The sequence below is a fragment of the Diabrotica undecimpunctata genome, chromosome 2 (assembly GCF_040954645.1).
Source record: "Diabrotica undecimpunctata isolate CICGRU chromosome 2, icDiaUnde3, whole genome shotgun sequence".
Classification (NCBI taxonomy): Eukaryota; Metazoa; Arthropoda; class Insecta; order Coleoptera; family Chrysomelidae; genus Diabrotica; species Diabrotica undecimpunctata.
The window spans coordinates 178493244-178507656 of NC_092804.1; the positions used below are offsets into that span (position 1 = coordinate 178493244).

Genomic DNA, 14413 nt, shown 5'->3' on the forward strand with positions numbered 1-14413 from the left:
TTATATTAGAAGGAAAAGTACAGGGCAAAAGATCAGTAGGAAGACGCCAGAACTCGTGGCTAAAAGACCTGAGGAGATGGTTCGAGCGCTCATCCGCAGAGATCTTTCGCGCAGCAGTTTCCAAAACTACAATTGCCATTTGGTCGCCAACCTTCGAAAGGAGACGGCGCAATGAGAAGAAGAAGAAACCTTATGAACCATCAAATTCTGATTATACGACAGTTAACGATGACAGTGAAGTAGAAAGTGTTTCGGAGGCAGTAAATGTTATGGAAAAGGAACAGATGAATGGTAATGTTGAGGTATTAAATATTGAACATGAACGTGAGAATATTTGGAATATAATTACATCCTTAAACGAATTATTATTTGTAAAATATAATAAAATGGAAAAATGTAATATTTTAGAAACTGTAAAGTCGCCTTTAGATTTTAACAAACTTTTTATTACTGAGCAAACAAATATCTATGCGTCTCAAATTATAAATGAAAATACGGTGAGTAGATATTCAAGAATGAAAGCTTGGAAACCTACCTCTAACCAAGAAATACATACATTCTTTTCTACTGTTTTGGCAATGGGCTTAGTAAATGCTCTGGATTTATCCTTGTATTCACTATATAATAATGCATTTATTTCTAAAGTCATGCCAAGGAACATATTTTTTATTATTAAATTGTTAGCATTTTGCTAATAACGAGCATGACTTGGGGCAAGATAAATTGTATAAAATACGTTCTGTACTGGATCTACTACTAAATTACTTTCCTTCTTATGTAATTTCTGATTAAAGGATAGAAATAGATGAGAGTATCGTAACTTTTAGAGGTCGTATTAAATTCAGACAATACATTAAAAACAAAAGTCATTCTTACGGAATTAAACTCTACAAATTATGTACTGTGACTGTGAAAAAAGTAGTTCGCTCCCTCTTTCTCTCTCTCTCTCTTTCTGTCCGCTAGTAAATATTCTGTTCTATGTTGAAAGAAGAGCTAATTCTATCACAGGCATACATCCTATGACATCTGTGTTATACTTCATTATAGTCTCCCACTTACTTTCTGTCAATCACCTTTCGTAGTGGGAATATTCTTTTTTGTCAGTAATTGAAATTTATAAAAGGAGATAAAAATTATTATACGGTTCATTTTATGGTCTGCAGAATTCTCTTGAAGTTAGTACTTTCATTGTAATCTATATTCTATAATTCTGACAGCATTTTCAATATTTGTAACCTCACTTCTTTTAAAGCCACGTTTTCAATCTAAAATAAATATTTTATTTTATTCTTGTCATCTGCTATTTGTTTAATTGAATTTTGTGAAATAGCAAGGAAATTAAACCCCCTTTGATGTTTCTCTAACACAGGCTATTTAATATTCTAGTTTATTGGCTTTATGGGATTTTTATTGGAATATTTTATGGGATATTCCTAAAACATTTCATTGAAAATACTTTATGGAGTGATGTGCGCCTAGACAGCTGTCTTCAACACCTACTTACTTGCTTTGGACCTTAAAAAGGACCTACTCACATAATCTGCAGGCAACACATATTTAGAAGCAAGCAGCCTTGCTTCTTATTTAGAAGCCAGAAGTTGTTTTCGCCATTTAAATATTATTTTTATGTGTTAAATAAATATAATTAAATAACTCATTGTTTTATTTGCTACCAGCTAAGGGTTCATTGTTTAATTCATAGTTTAAGACAAGACAAATTCACACTTAAGAGACTAAGCTAGGTGAAGCTAAGACGATTAACTCCCATGGTTGATTGAGGTATTATTTTTTATAATATTATTTCAATTCTCTTTGGTAGTCTTATCGTTATAATTGTAGAGGGGAACAAACTACAGAACAAATAAAAAAATCATTTTCAAAATTAAAGTGATGTCAGAATTAGGTTGACTTACAATATCCACAGGGAGTTCTTTCTTGTAGAGTGCATTGAAAGTATGAATAACGTTTTGGTCCATGGGCTAAACCAATGCAGTAGTATTTTTCAGTAAGTACATTGCCTTGATATATCCATCAGTAGTTTCCATTTTTAATTCGTCCTTATCAGGATGTCCTGGAGCCTTGTCTAACAAGAGTAGGACTTTCACTGGCAGTTTCTTTTTCTTGGCTTATCTTTAACTTGTGGGGCAAAGCTGTTCTTGTACCAATCCAGAAAAACTTTTGTCACCTAGGCACAGCTTTGCCACATGTACGTAAGTGGTAGCTTCTCAATGTTAAACGTACTTTAACCTTTAATTGTGGCTTATTCCCGTTTAAATAGTTATTATTGTGAAATCTTGATGCATTCGCGCATACCATGACAGTGAGACATTCTTTCCGAAGTTTTCTACCAAAAGTTTTTTTTCGTTTGAAGTGACAATTTCATTCAGTTTCATTAGCGTTATTTGATGAGAAATTAGGTCTAATTCGTTGATCTTTTTGATCAAATTCTGAATAAATACAGATACCTCAGACTCATCTGCACTCAACTTCTCTCCAATTATCTGCAAAAATCGTATTCCGTACCGTTTTCTGAAGTTTTCGAACCAACTTTGATTTGCACGAAAATCAGTTTTTTTGTTAATTCCTGATAAAAGAACTGGGCTTTCTTTTTTAAAATGTAACCTAAAATAGGAGCTCGCCTGCTAAAAAACGCCAAAAAGAAGTAGATTTTGTAAAAAGACGTAAGAAAAAGAAGACATGTTACTTATGTCCAAGTGCATTAAAGCGAAAAACCTTTCATGTGTGCTTTTTTTGTCGAAAACCAGTATGCTTACAGTGTACAAAGAAAATTTGCAGACCTTGCGCTCAAAATGACTAGTTATTTTATTGTAATTTTTAGTTATTGTCAGTATTTTGTATTTTATTTTTTAATTATTCATATTATTAGTCTGTGCCTTTCAACATTCTTTTACCATTTTTAGTTACCAATACCTACTAAATTTTTTTTGTAATTCAATTTATAAAGGATTTTGTAATAACGTCCATCATTTTGTTTAATATTATGTATGCGTTCATAATTTATTTGAAAAAATAAAGTTTATTTTATTTGGAGCAGTATTTTATTTTACAGGAGTGTAAAGGAAGAATAATTTTGTAGTTGATGTAAAATGATACAGTAATATGAGACAAATCCATAGTGAAAACAAAGGAGCATAGACAACGGTTTGACATACCGCATGTCAGTGTCTACGTCCTGAAACATCCATGTCAATAGTACAGGGTTAAAAACTCTAGGAAAATTTTCGTTATTATTATCCAACTTACATTGTACTTTTAGTTGAACTCTTTTACTTATAGATGGCGGTACTCCATTCGATGCTATGCAGAGGTAAACTGCCATGTGAAGCCTGCTGACTTTTGTTATGAATAATATTTCTCCATCCACAACATTAACTGTAACAAAAATACTAATTTAAACAGTGGTTTAGTGACAATAATTTTTAAAAATGGGTAAAAAACAAACCACACTTTGGTTTTAACAACAAGAATTAAAGAATCGGTTTATTAATAGTCACTTAAAATTAATCTGATAACATGTTTTTATAAAAAGAGATTCGGCGAGGAATAAAAATAAGCAGTAAAACATAATTAAACACCCAAAAGTATTATAATATAATAATAAATAAATAATTGGCACTTAAACACTATTACCTATTTCTAAAGATAAAAATTCTACAAACTGTTTAATTCATTTATTTTTTTGTTCAGGCTTCTGTATTGCTGCTATTATCAACATTCATATTATTATAATGACGATGAGAATACCAATTGAAGATGATTCCGTCCCACTTGTATAATAAATTCGAGCCACTTGTGAATTATTCATCTGCACTTTTCCATATCCTTCGCAATAAATCAACCTCATTGTTGGATTTTCTCGATATCTGCATTCTCATTGTGTCTAGAAGCATCCTACCTCATAGGCGGGTCAATTGGTGGTGGTAAAATTATATATATTTATGTACATAAATATGTATGTATATGTATATATACATATATATTTACGTATATAACTATTTACGTATATAAATAAATCAACAGTCGTAAGCCATTAGTAGATATATTTTAAAAAAATGGTACAATGATTATTATCAAGAAAATTAGTATTTGGTGGGATAACTTATGTTTTTTAGGACAGATTGGATTACGAGTTTTAATATCTTATATTTCGCACATCTGGTAATGGGGCCTAAATATTCCAGTTTTCTTGTTCTGATGTGCTTTATGACCTGGCAATCCTTTTGTAGCTTTTTAACACTTCTGCATTTGTACCTCGTTGGGTCCATTGTATTTTTAAAATCCTTCTATAGCACTACACCTCTATAGCTGGACACTTTTAGTGTCCAGCTTTCCATTTTATACAACAAAGTCGAGAACACGTAGCATCTTAAAGCTCTTATTATCAGCTCTCTATTACCAGGTTCCCGGATATTTGTAGTTATTCACTCTTTCTACTTGTTTTCCCCCAATATCTAGCTTTCCTACTGTATATTACTTAGAAATAATCATGCACTTAGTTTTTTTAACGTTTATTTGTAGTCCATATTTTATACTGAACTACTAAGCGTTGCAGTGCTTCTACACTGTCTGCAAAAACAGAGATGTCGTCTGCGAATCTTATGTCGTTCAATATTTTTCTGTTTATTAATATACCCTGTTGTTCCTCTGATATTGCTTCCTTAAAAATAGCTTCGCTGTACAGATTGAATAACAATGGAGACAGTACGCAACCCTGTCTAACACTTCTTTTGATTGCTATAGTTTCTGTATCGACATTTTCGATTCTAACCTTTGCTTTTTGATTTCAGTACAGATTGACAATAACATTATTTTCTTTTAACAGTTTTACTTTTATAGAGGCTTAGTTAAACCTCAATATTAGTCACTCAACGTGTTACTCAATACTAATGCGACTGCAACATAAGAAAATAGTCTTATGCCTTAGTGGACCACCACTTAAAGAAAGGACATGAATTTAACTTTAATAATGTAAAAATCTTAGAACCAGTTGATAGTTATAAAAACGGCTCTTTCTTGAGATGGTACACATTAACAAAACTCCTTAATCTATACATTACAAGACATTTGAGACACCAACCATTTGAGTAATATCTATCGCAACATTCTAAGTAACACATGACATAATCGATCCTTTTAAAAAACAGACACATTACTTACTTTATCTTTCAGTTGCTCTACCTATAATTTTTTGTTATTTCTGAGTATTAGTTTTACAATAACTTTCAGTTTGACCAAATTGACTTTGTATTTGACAACAATAATTGTATCTTTTCACCTTACAATATTAGTAATAATAATTTTTGTACTTTAACTTATTCACTAAAAACTGTTTAATATGAAACTACACTCTATAAAAATATAATGAATCAAATAGTTCGAAACAGAATCAACAAGCATTTAATTTCAATCCTTAATTTAGATCCAATTTCTGCCTAGAACTACAAAATGATTTTCAAACAGCTTATGAGATGGTAAAAATTTCATAGCCCCCATCTATTTTTATGAATTAAGCTATTTAAGCTATTGTAAGAGAAAGATTCTAACTGTCCGTATAAAACAGATGATGCTACTTTATTAACTTTACTTAATTCATTTTCAGCTTTAACAAAGAATTAAAAAAGATTTTTCAAATCATCAAAAATGTCTCAGGTAAAGATTTTACAAGAACTAATACAAACTGTCAATACACAATGAATTCTAACCCCAAAATTATAACAATCTGTCCAATAGGCTCTGAGAATAGCCTTCTTCTTTTTAGGGTGTTCTTTATGGAGGTTGGTATTTAGCATGCCCAATTTGACTTTTAACACTGTAGCTCTGAGTAGTGCTAGACAACTGCACTTATACCATTTTCTTAGACTATTACCAGAAAATCGGTCGTTATTATTTTATCTATGTTCTATGTTTTTTGTGGTATGTTTCTCTAAAAATTCTAGTTTCCTCAACTGACTTGTTATTACTTGTCTAGTTTGTTACGAAACCCTCTTTCTATTATACCAATGCATCATTTCTTAATCAATCTCCAATAATATTTGTATAATGATATTCACTTATATTCACTTATTTCACCAATTTATTTCTATCTATCTATCTATATAAGGATTTTTACAGCTGTCGCCGCCTTCCGTCTTTCAGCCAACGTCCCCAGTCCTTTCTGTTCTGCCATTCTTCATCTCTAAGGTCTCGTCTTTCCATGGCCTCGTCCACTTCATCCCTCCATGATCTTCAGGGTCTACCTCTTTTCCTCCTTTCTATTGGGCACCAATCCGAAATCTTTGCTATCCACCTTGTATGATGTGTTTCTCTCACATGTCCATACCAAATAAAACGTTTTTCTTCGATGTATCTGAGTATGTCTTGTTCTACTGCCATTCTTCGTTTTATCTTCTCATTTCTGATGCGATCCATTTTTGTCACTTTGCAGCTTCTTCTCATGAACTCCATTTCAGTTGCTGTGATTTTGGACCTGTTTCGTTTATTTATTACTCAATTCTCTGCTCCATAGGTCATTATACTGCGTACCAAGGTGTTATAATTTCTCTTCTTTGTATTTCTGGTAATCTGTCTATCCCACAGTACCCCGTTCATTTCTTTAATACATGTTCTTGTCTGTGCTAATCTGCTGGTTATCTCTTACTCGGTGGTTCCATTTTTTGAGAGTATGAATCCTAAATATTTGAATTTGTCCCTGCCGTTAATTTCCCTATTATCGTCCATTTCCAAGTTTCTCACTGGTTCTTACTCTGTTATTAAATATTCGGTCTTTTCTAGATTTATTTCCAGTCCATTTTTTGTGTATTCCTTTTCTAATTTTCGGAGCATATAGCACAGATCTTCTTAATCTTGAGCCGTTACCACTTGGTCATCTGCAAAGCTTAATGTGTACAAGAAGTTGTCCATTTCCCATGGATTTAATATTTGTTTGAGGAATATCTTTAACAGTGTCGGAGATGTAGAGAATCCCTGCAATAAGCCTTTTGTGGTCTTAAATTCGTTGGAGTATTTATTGCCGGTTTTAACTCTTACCTTGTTGTTTTTGTAAAGGTTTTTTACGGCTTCTATTAACCTCTAAGTTATTCCGATTTCTTTCATAGTGTCCCATAGTTGTTTTCTGGGGACCGTGTCATATGCCTTTTTGCCTTTTTTAAATCTATGAATGCAATGTGTACTGGTCTATTTTTTGCCATTTTTTTTCAATTAATTGTTGGAGTGTATATATGTGATCTATGCCACATAGACCGCATAGACCAATTTATTTATTTACCATTAAAAACTCACTATCAACGGGGCTTTCACTCTACGGAGTGTAAAAATTTTGTCGGTGATATTTTAATTAGCGGCATAAAATTAAAAATATTTTTTTAGTTTTTGTAAATATTTTTCTTAAGATTTTTTGTCTGGATTAAATATATATTATAATATTTTATAAATTATGTCTACTAACTTCTCAAAATTTGTTTCATTTTTCAATTTGTATATTTTAAATCACTAAAAACAAATTCCTTCCAAACACAACCTACTATGGATGCCGCTGCTTCTACATCTTTTATGCTTTTCAAACAATTCAGATTTTCCACAGGGTTTTTCCTACGGAAAAATGGTTTTGTTGTAATGAGAACGGAGTAGAATGAAGACATATTATTCATTATTTAACTGACTTGACTCCATACACTTGAGTCAAGGTAAAACTTTTTCAATTTCAAGTGAAATACATTAAGAAAAATGTTATAAAAGCAAGAAGTCATATAAATTATAGACGCATTTGCAGTAGAACCATTTAAGTAACTTATTCAAACGACACAAGGAAGGCAATATTTATTTTTTGGTAATTTATAAATAAATTTTAATCAAATAAAAGGCAGATATCGAGCACAGTTTTTTTATTAAATCCTGCCCAAGTACGTTCGCTCCTAGAGCACCTTCAGGGGCATTTTATCAAAATTGGGCTATCCAACAATATATGGAGAATGTCATAAACAATAAAAAATGATACATCAACACAATAAGACACAAGGACAAACAGTTTAAAAATGATTAAATATCGACAAAGCTACATATTGGGTGGCATCAGGAGAGGCATCACCTTACGTTTCACGTACCTACAAATTCGAATAATATTTTCCGTTTTTATTTTTCTCGAATTGATCTTTATCATTGAATCCGTCCTGTTTTAAGGCATAATCCTACACACACAATGATCAACCCTGCCGCTAGCAACATGTGTATACCATTGTACAGTGGCATCCACATGTCCGAATATCAAACTGGTCTCACCTCACTGTGAATTGGTACCTACCTGACCCCCAGGCTTTTAATCCACCGCTCCCCAACGTGTGACTTACGTTGGGGTGGCTTATGATCTAAAGGTCACTTTGGGTGTACTGGGTAATGGAACACTCTCTGTTTTTCTTGACTGTGGTTAAGCCACTTAACTGTTGGGGTAGCACACATATCGGCTTTTCTCCCTTTTTACTTTACTGACTCTATTAGAAGTTAATCCAACTTGACTACGGGACTGAGGTCCCTAAAAAAAACGGGTGTGGCAGTCCAGTGGGACTGCCGGTAGAAGTTATACTTCTATACACGCATTCGCCGTTACAAATTTATTTGGAAGTCAATCTGCACAATCATTACATATGTAATGCTATAGGTAAGACAGCAGAAAGAGAAACAGAATTAATAACAACTTACTAACAATTAATAAACAACATTTAACCTGTAATAGGAGTATAGTAAATGAAGGATTGAATCAATATTTTGATGAAATTGTATATTTTTATTTTCATAATATATGTATGAAAGGAGTTGAATGCAAAAAATTTTAACACATACTCTGCAGTAAAACTCATTGTTTATTTTGTTATTAATATATAAATACAATACAATACACTACAACATAATACAGTGCAACATAATTCAATTTAATAATACAATACAAATTAAAATGCAATATTCATAAGTATTTAAAAATGGCAATAATATAAATAAAAAAAATACACTAGAATACAGTGCAACATAATACAATACAAATTAAAATGCAATATTCACAAGTATTTAAAAATGACAATAATATACATAACTTTTCTACTTACACATTAATTTACCATGTAATAATATTAATAAAAAAGTCCTGCCCGACTGGGAATCGAACCCCGGTCTCCCGCGTGACAGGCTGGGATAGTGACTACTATACTACCGAGGACATGACACAATTTTATTTCAAAATTGACAGTTCTGGGTCATACAGTGATTTATTGAGATTATTATTTTGAAATACAAAAGACTAATATAATTATGAACATTTAATAAATAATACAAAGCATATCACATAAATAATAATATTAATAAATATTTTATTATATATATATGTATATATATATATATATAATATTTTATGTATATATAATATATATATATATATATATATATATATATATATATATATATATATATATATATATATATATACTCTCGAACATTTTTATATTCGAGAGAGGAAGAGAGAGAAAAAATATATCTTTTGTCTCTCTCTTACTGATTATCTTACATATGTAATGATTTCACAGATTCACTCCCATACAAATTTCCAACGTGGAGCGCGCGTATAGAAGTATAACTTTAAAAAGTGTGTGTTCTGAACAGAGAGCCATTAACCTAAGTTGATGTCCCTCTGCCCGAAATATGTGTGTGTCCGATTACTCAGTCACCGATTTGGCAAAAAGAAATTTTGTTCTCCTTTCCGGCTGAGCACCCGAAAGTCCTGGTCACCGAGTCCATGCTTGACGGACATGGCCTCCATGCTCAAAATTTTTAAATGAGGTCTTTTCCGACCTGTTTTGAGGGTCTATACTTAAGCGGCTGTATAAAAGATCTGACGGATCTTTTATATTTTACTAATGATGAATTTAAATTGCCTGATTGATGAGTTATTCACTTAACATTTGAGATAAAAATATAAAATTTATGATTTTTTTTTAATAATAACCCTATGTTTATGGCATAACCCTGTCTCTACGAGCAAAATATTTATAGTTCATCAGTAAAAGGTGCTAACCTTGATGAAAGCTTCCCTTCCCCTTTATCCGGAAGTAAAACCGGTAACAGTACTGTTAAGCTACTATGCCCATCAAGTATTCAAAATGCACAAAATTGCCTAGCTATTTTAAAATGGGTATGAAAGAAGTTTTATTTAGTCCTCCACTTTCCAGCAGAAGTTTTATGTAAATCTATAACAATCTGTGATAGCTATGCAACCACTGATCTATCCTAAAAACGCATATTTTAATAGTTTGCTATACATCTTGAACAGTTACAAACCTCAATCTCAGAGATATTTTTAAACCCCGAGGTGATGCTACCCAACGTCCAAAGAATTAGTGTCAAAAAAGCTTGTAAAATTACTTTCGATATTAAAAACTTTAAAAATATACATATAATTTGTTTGACAGAATTGTGGGAGAAAATCCACTCGGTATACTATGTTTACACATAGACATATAATACAAATAGACTAAGTGCTGTAATACAGGCCCGTTCCCCCAGTCCGACAGAGAAAACTGACGTAAAGCAGCTCCTGCATCTCTTTTTAATGAGTCATAAAGTCTACAGACTTTATAAATACATTTTTTGTTTTTCTGTGAGCTACATTTCTACAGGTATTCAAATTTTTCCACCCTTTCAAAACTATAGATTTTACCACTTACAGACCTCACACTAAAGTCTTCTTTTTTCCCTTTTGTCCCTCACATGATCATATATTTGGTTTTGTCTTCATTTAGTTCCAATCCGAATTTCTGTGCTTCTTCAATTATTTTATTCACAACTCTTCTTAATTCTTTCTCGGTTTTTACTAGGATCGTTAGATCGTCAGCAAATGCCAAGCACTGGTGCTCATTTTTCATGATTGTTTCTTCCACCTTTATGCTGCATTTTCTGATTACAGTTTCTAACACTAAGTTAAATAATGTAGTGGATAAAGGATCTCCCTTTGTTAAGCCTTTTGCAACCGTAAATTGATCTGATATGTGACCCTGCCAAGCAATTTCACACGTAGAGTTATTTAGTGTCATTTTAACTAGCCGGATCAGTTTCTTTGGTATACCCAAATGTTCCATTGCTCGATACATTTTGATTATATCGACTCTATTATATGCTTGTCTAAAATCCACAAACAAAACATGCAGGGGAACTTTACCTTCATAACAAGTCGTTTTTATCTTCTTTAATGAAAAATTTGGTCTACAGTACATCTGTTCTTTCTAAAGCCGACGTGATACTCATGTAGGATTCTTTCCGTATAGCAATTTAGTTTATTTCTCAATATTCTTGCCAAGATTTTGTATACCTTGTCTAGTAAGGCTATACCTCTATAGTTGTCATACTTCAGTTTGTCTTCTTTTTTATGCAGAGGGCAAATGCGGGCCTCATACCACTCCAATGGTATTATTTCCTTCTCCCATACTTGCACTAGTAGCTGATATATTTTTCTTTGTAGTTGTTCTCCACCAAACTTGATCATTTCTATGCATATGTCAATTTTACCAGGACTTCTGTTATTTTTCATTTCTTGTATTGCTGTCACCACCTCCTCCTCTGTAGGCTGCCTTTCAACTATCGCATCTTCTCCAACCGTCCAGTTGTCTACTGCTTCGTGCTTCACCTCACCATTTAATAATTCTTCAAAATGTTTTTTCCATTTCGTCATTATTTTTGCCGGATCGCTAATTAAATTTCCGTCTTTACCTTTCATATAACTACAGTGTCTTTGGTAACCTTTTCCCATCTTTTTAACTTCTTGATAGAACGACTCTTTGTTTTTAAACTTCTCTTTTATCTCTTTTAATTTCAACTCATTGTGGTATCTCTTTTTCCTTCTGCACAAAGCTTTCAATCTTCCTCGAATTTTTCTATAGTCTTGTTTTTTACACTCTCTATTATCTGTTAATATTTGTTGTCTGAGCTTCTTCTTTTCCTTTGCTATCGCCTGACACTCTTCGTCAAACCAATCTTTGTTTGTACTTCTCTTGGAGTCGTACCTAACTATTTTCTCGCTAGCTTGTCCTACGGCAGATTTAATTTGTTCCCAGGCTTGATCTGCCTGTAAATTTTGGTCACATTGTTGTAGAATTTTATTTATTTCTTCTTCATATTTATTTTTTAGTATGGTTTTTTAGGCGGTAGTTTTAGTTTCGAGAAAAAAAATATAAGTTATCTTAAAAATTTGAAGTTCATATTATTGCATTAGACTCCTATTTACTAAACCGTTTTATTACAGATTCCATGTGAAAAAAATTCCAAATTTCCCAACACCCGAAAATGGCTCTCCAACAATATAAACTATCTAAGGACTTCAAGAAACCACGCCAGCAGCTTCTGCAGAACAACATTATTCAAAATTGTCATACATCGACGGAGTAAGAAATGTTTGCAATAGATGTATGCAATTTTTTTGTAAGTTGCAATATCCCACTGTATAAATTGGATAGCAAGGTGTGTCAAAATTTTTTGAAAACATATTTAAAAGTTGAAAATAAGTCAGTACAGGTACCAAGTTCTTCAACTCTTCGCAAGAAATATGTGAGGGCATCTTACGAAGACGTTATTGAAGGTATTAAAAGCCGGGTAAGAGATGAATATATGTGGATATCTGTCGACGAGACTACTGACGCCAAGGGTCGGCAAATCGCGAATTTAATTATTGGAGTTTTAAACAGTTCAGCTGATGACTCCAACAAGTCGTATTTAATCAGTGTAAAATGTTTAGAAAAAAACCAACTATGCAACAATTGCTCGATTTGTTAATGAATCTTTGACAACTTTCTTTTTACCGAATCAAGTACCTTCTGAAAAAATGTTGCTACTAGTTAGCGATGCCGCTTCCTACATGGTTAAAGCTGTTACTAGTCTTAAGATTTTTTTTCCGAATTTGATTCATTGTACATACTTAGCGCATGGTTTAAACAGGGTGGCAGAGAAAGTTAGATTCGAGTTTCCAAATGTAAACACTTTAATCAACAATGTAAAGAAAGTATTTTTAAAAGCATCATTGCGAGTAGATGTATATAGGGAGATGCTTCTTGATATCCCTTTGCCATCGGAACCAGTGTTGACTAAATGGGAGACGTCGTTGAATAGTGCCATATTTCTTGCAAATAATTATATTGATATCAAAAATGTTGTATCAAATTTTGATCCTTCTTGTTGTATTGCTGTTCAGAAATGTCAAAATATCTTTAGTGAAAATTCTGTTCAGAATGAACTGTCCTATATAAAAGCAAATTTTGACAACATTGTAAACTCTATTACAAAACTAGAGAGTCAAAAATTATCTTTAAATGATAGTATTTGCAGTGTTGATTCTGTCAAAGAAAGATTAGTACACCTTTCAGGGACAATTGGAAAACAAATTAAAGATACATTTAGTGAAGTTTTAAACCGGAATGAAGCCTTTTTTTTATTGCGATCAATAAATAACATAATCAATGGAAGCTTTAACGAAGTTATTAATATAATAAGCTCGCTAGTGTCAAATTTTAGATTTGCGCCAATTACATCCTGTGATGTTGAAAGATCGTTTTCCTCATATAAACACACATTATCTGATAGAAGGCATAACATTACTCTTGAAAATATTGAACAATTTATGATTATATACTGTAACAGCAAGAACAAGGACATTTTCTTGTGAATTTTCATTTATATTTTTTTATTAAATATAGTAATAAATAGACTTCGGCAAATATGCATATTGCATATTTTGCATATTGTGCATATTTTATGCAAATATTTCATATTTTGGCATATTTGTATAAAAGTTTGCATAAAGTGCATAAAAGTTCAGATTTTTATACTGTATTTAAAAATTTTTAAACATACCAATTTATTTCAATTCTTGTATAAAATTTTGTAGTCATTTTAATCAAGAAATGATCTAAGTACGTAATCTCTACAGGTACAAAACATTTACAATTTCAAAGAAGATCAATTTAAGTAGCCCTCAACATTCTTAGAAAGTCTCGGTCACTGAGGCATTCAGTTACTGGATAATCACTTAGGGTTCGCTTATTTGCATTTTATGATCTAATCCCCAAATCTATCTACAATTTATTGTATCTTAACAGCAGGTAAACGGCTAATAGTTTTGATTTGTAAATCATTTTTGTTTTGATATTCAAAGCGTAAACACTCGTTGTGCGTAACAAAAAGGAAGATTGTGATTTTATAATGCCTAAAACAACCAGTGCTTCAACTTGGATTAAACCTTATAAAGAGCTGTCTATGGATATGGGAAAAATCTACTGTTCAGTCTGTGGCAAAATTGTAAGTATCTAATATTTTCTATTAAATATCTAATATTTCATACATACAGGGTGTTTCCAAATGACACTTACAA

At 32.0% G+C, this 14413-nt stretch overlaps 1 protein-coding gene across 2 annotated transcripts in view; it reads right to left on the reverse strand.

Annotated features, from left to right (window-relative positions):
- LOC140435294 (neurotrimin-like) overlaps positions 1-14413 on the reverse strand; it is a 635066-nt gene that overhangs the window by 93892 nt on the left and 526761 nt on the right. For both annotated transcript variants that reach the window (XM_072524122.1, XM_072524121.1), the window contains exon 6: positions 3265-3393. In XM_072524122.1, the coding sequence (XP_072380223.1) occupies positions 3265-3393 (129 nt within the window). The remainder of the gene's footprint in view (positions 1-3264; positions 3394-14413) is intronic.